This window comes from Anser cygnoides, chromosome 23, assembly GCF_040182565.1.
Source record: "Anser cygnoides isolate HZ-2024a breed goose chromosome 23, Taihu_goose_T2T_genome, whole genome shotgun sequence".
Taxonomy (NCBI): Eukaryota; Metazoa; Chordata; class Aves; order Anseriformes; family Anatidae; genus Anser; species Anser cygnoides.
In genome coordinates, this window is record NC_089895.1 from 5,135,157 (window position 1) to 5,137,467 (window position 2,311).

The 2,311-nt window shown below is 61.4% G+C and overlaps 1 protein-coding gene across 1 annotated transcript; it reads right to left on the bottom strand.

The window, feature by feature from the left end:
• Positions 1 to 676: 676 nt before the first annotated feature.
• Positions 677 to 2,063, bottom strand: HES4 (hes family bHLH transcription factor 4). Its single transcript, XM_048067760.2, is given in 6 exon segments — positions 677 to 762; positions 764 to 832; positions 835 to 1,286; positions 1,434 to 1,521; positions 1,624 to 1,719; positions 1,878 to 2,063. Coding segments are annotated over 6 exon segments (885 nt in total). The 5' UTR covers positions 1,989 to 2,063; the 3' UTR covers positions 677 to 693.
• Positions 2,064 to 2,311: the final 248 nt, after the last annotated feature.

A 2,311-nucleotide genomic window follows, 5' to 3' on the forward strand; every position in this document is an offset into this window, starting at 1 on the left:
AAAGCAGCAGCAAATCCTAAAAGCAGAGTTATTTCAGTAAGCGGTATTGGGGTCGTGCATTGCTCAGGTTCCAGGGGCAAATTTTTAGGAATTGTTTTTTTTTTTGAGCGGGAACAGGGCACTGCAAAGATCTCAGTGCTATTTCAGCAGGGCCAGACCCCCACCCCCCCTTGCCTCCCCTCTATCTGTTGCAGGAATCCCTTCCAGCAGCCTTACTTAAGGCCATAAAGTTTGCCCCTACTTTTTTCCCCCCCCCTCCTGAGGATTAGCTTTGTCCCTGCTAAATGAAAAGAAGAAAAAAAATCTATTTCAAAGAGTTTATTTAAACACCTGCATTTTTTTTTTTGGAAGTCTCCAACACAGGCACGCAACACACACACAGACAAACGGGATACAAACAACTTTGGCATTATACTTTTTGAATATTTGTTACAAAACTATTTCTCATTTATTTCTTTTTCTTAAAAAAAGTATCTCAAATAAAGGCATTTCAAAGGAGTAAAAATACAAGTTGAGATCCCAACCTCTGAAAATAATAAATAGCACGTTCATATCGAGGTCCTTTTTTTTTTTCCTTTTAAATCCTCCATTCTGCGTTTTTTTTTTTAAAAAAAAAAAAAGAAAAACCCGACCATAACAGGGCTCCTTACAACGGAGCCAAGCAGAGTTTCGTGCCTTTTTGCTCTGGGCAAGTCACCAAGGCCTCCAGACGGATTCACTGCGCTCTGCGACGGGGCTCCCCGCCTGGGACGCCGGCACAATGCTGCCCCCAAATGATGTCAAGCCCTGCACCGGGGACGCCGACGGGGTGGCGGATGCGTTCCCCGATCCTCCTCCTCCTCCTGCAGACACGGGGACGTTGGCGTTGGCGTAGAGGGGGATCACCGGTCCGGAGCCGGGCGGGAAGGCTGGGTTGGGGATGAGGAAGGCGAATTGGCCATCGGTGGCCGGGACGAGCTGGAAACCCCCATAAACCTTGGGGGACAAGGCTTCGGCGGGGTTCATCTTGCAGGGCACGGGCACGGCTCCGGCAGCGGGCGGCAGCTGGACGTGCAGCGGCTGTGCCAGATGCGCCGGCTGCCCGGCGGGCGGCGGAGGAGGAGGCGGCGGCGGGTAGTTCATGGCCACGATCTGCCCCAAGCAAGCCGAGAGGTGGCCGAGCAGGCGGGTGCGGACGTCGGCGTTGACCCCCTCGCAGGTGGAGAGGAACCTGGTCACCTCGTTCATGCACTCGTTGAAACCAGCCCGGTATTTGCCCAGCACCGTGGGGTCGGCGCTGAGGGCGGCTGCAAAGCGAAGGGCGGCGGGTGAGCGGCTGCGGGGTGGCGTGCGAGCGGCCACCCAGCCCCCCCCAAAAAAAACCCTGAAAAGGGATTTTTTTTTATTTTTTTCTTAAAGAGGATGATGAGAGGGATGCCGGGTTTCGTCCTTACCCGTCATCTGCGCCCGCTGCAGGTTCCGCAGGTGCTTCACCGTCATCTCCAGGATGTCCGCCTTCTCCAGCTTGGAGTGCCGCGAGCTCTGCGGGACGACAGCGGCCGTCAGCCTCCCCCCCACCTTCTTCCTCACCCCCCAGACCCCCCTCCGTTTCGCCTTCCCACCCCCAAAAACACCCCAACTCACGTCTTTTTTCAGCGCGTCCAGGATGAGCGTCTTCAGCTGCCCCAGGCTCTCGTTGATGCGCGCCCGGCGCCGCTTCTCCATGATGGGCTTGGAGGACTGCGGGGAGAGCCTCGGTTGGTCGCCGATCGCTTCCACACCCCCCCCCAAATTAATTTTTGATTTAATCTCCCCCCTCCCCATGCACCGACCTCAGCACGGCCGCCGGCTCGCCGCCATCCACCTCCGCCGCGCGCCGGCCGGGCCCCGCCATTTACCTTGCGGTGCTCGCTGGCGCTCCGGGGCTTGTCCGGCGTGTGGCTGGCGGTGGCCGGCGCCCCGGCGATGGGCGAGGCGGTGGGCTTCTCCGGGCCCGCGTCTGCGGGCATGGCGCTGCGAGCGGCGGCGGCGGCACCGCGGAGCTCCGGCGGCGGCAGCGGGGCCGGGAGTGGCGGCGGCCGGCTCCCCCCCTGCCTTTTATACCCGCCGCCCGCTCCCCATTCGTGGGAAACCGCCGCCGCGGCCGTTCCCACAGCGCCGCCGGCCAATGGCAGCGCGGATCGCCCCCCCCCCCCTCCCCGCCGCCCCGCAGCCCGCGCCGCGATTGGCGGGCCGGGGCGTCACGCGCGCGGGCGCGCGCGCGCGGCCCGCCCCCTCGCTCGCGCGCCCCGCGCCTCGCCCCGCCCGTCGGCGGGAGGCCGCCCGGCGCGCG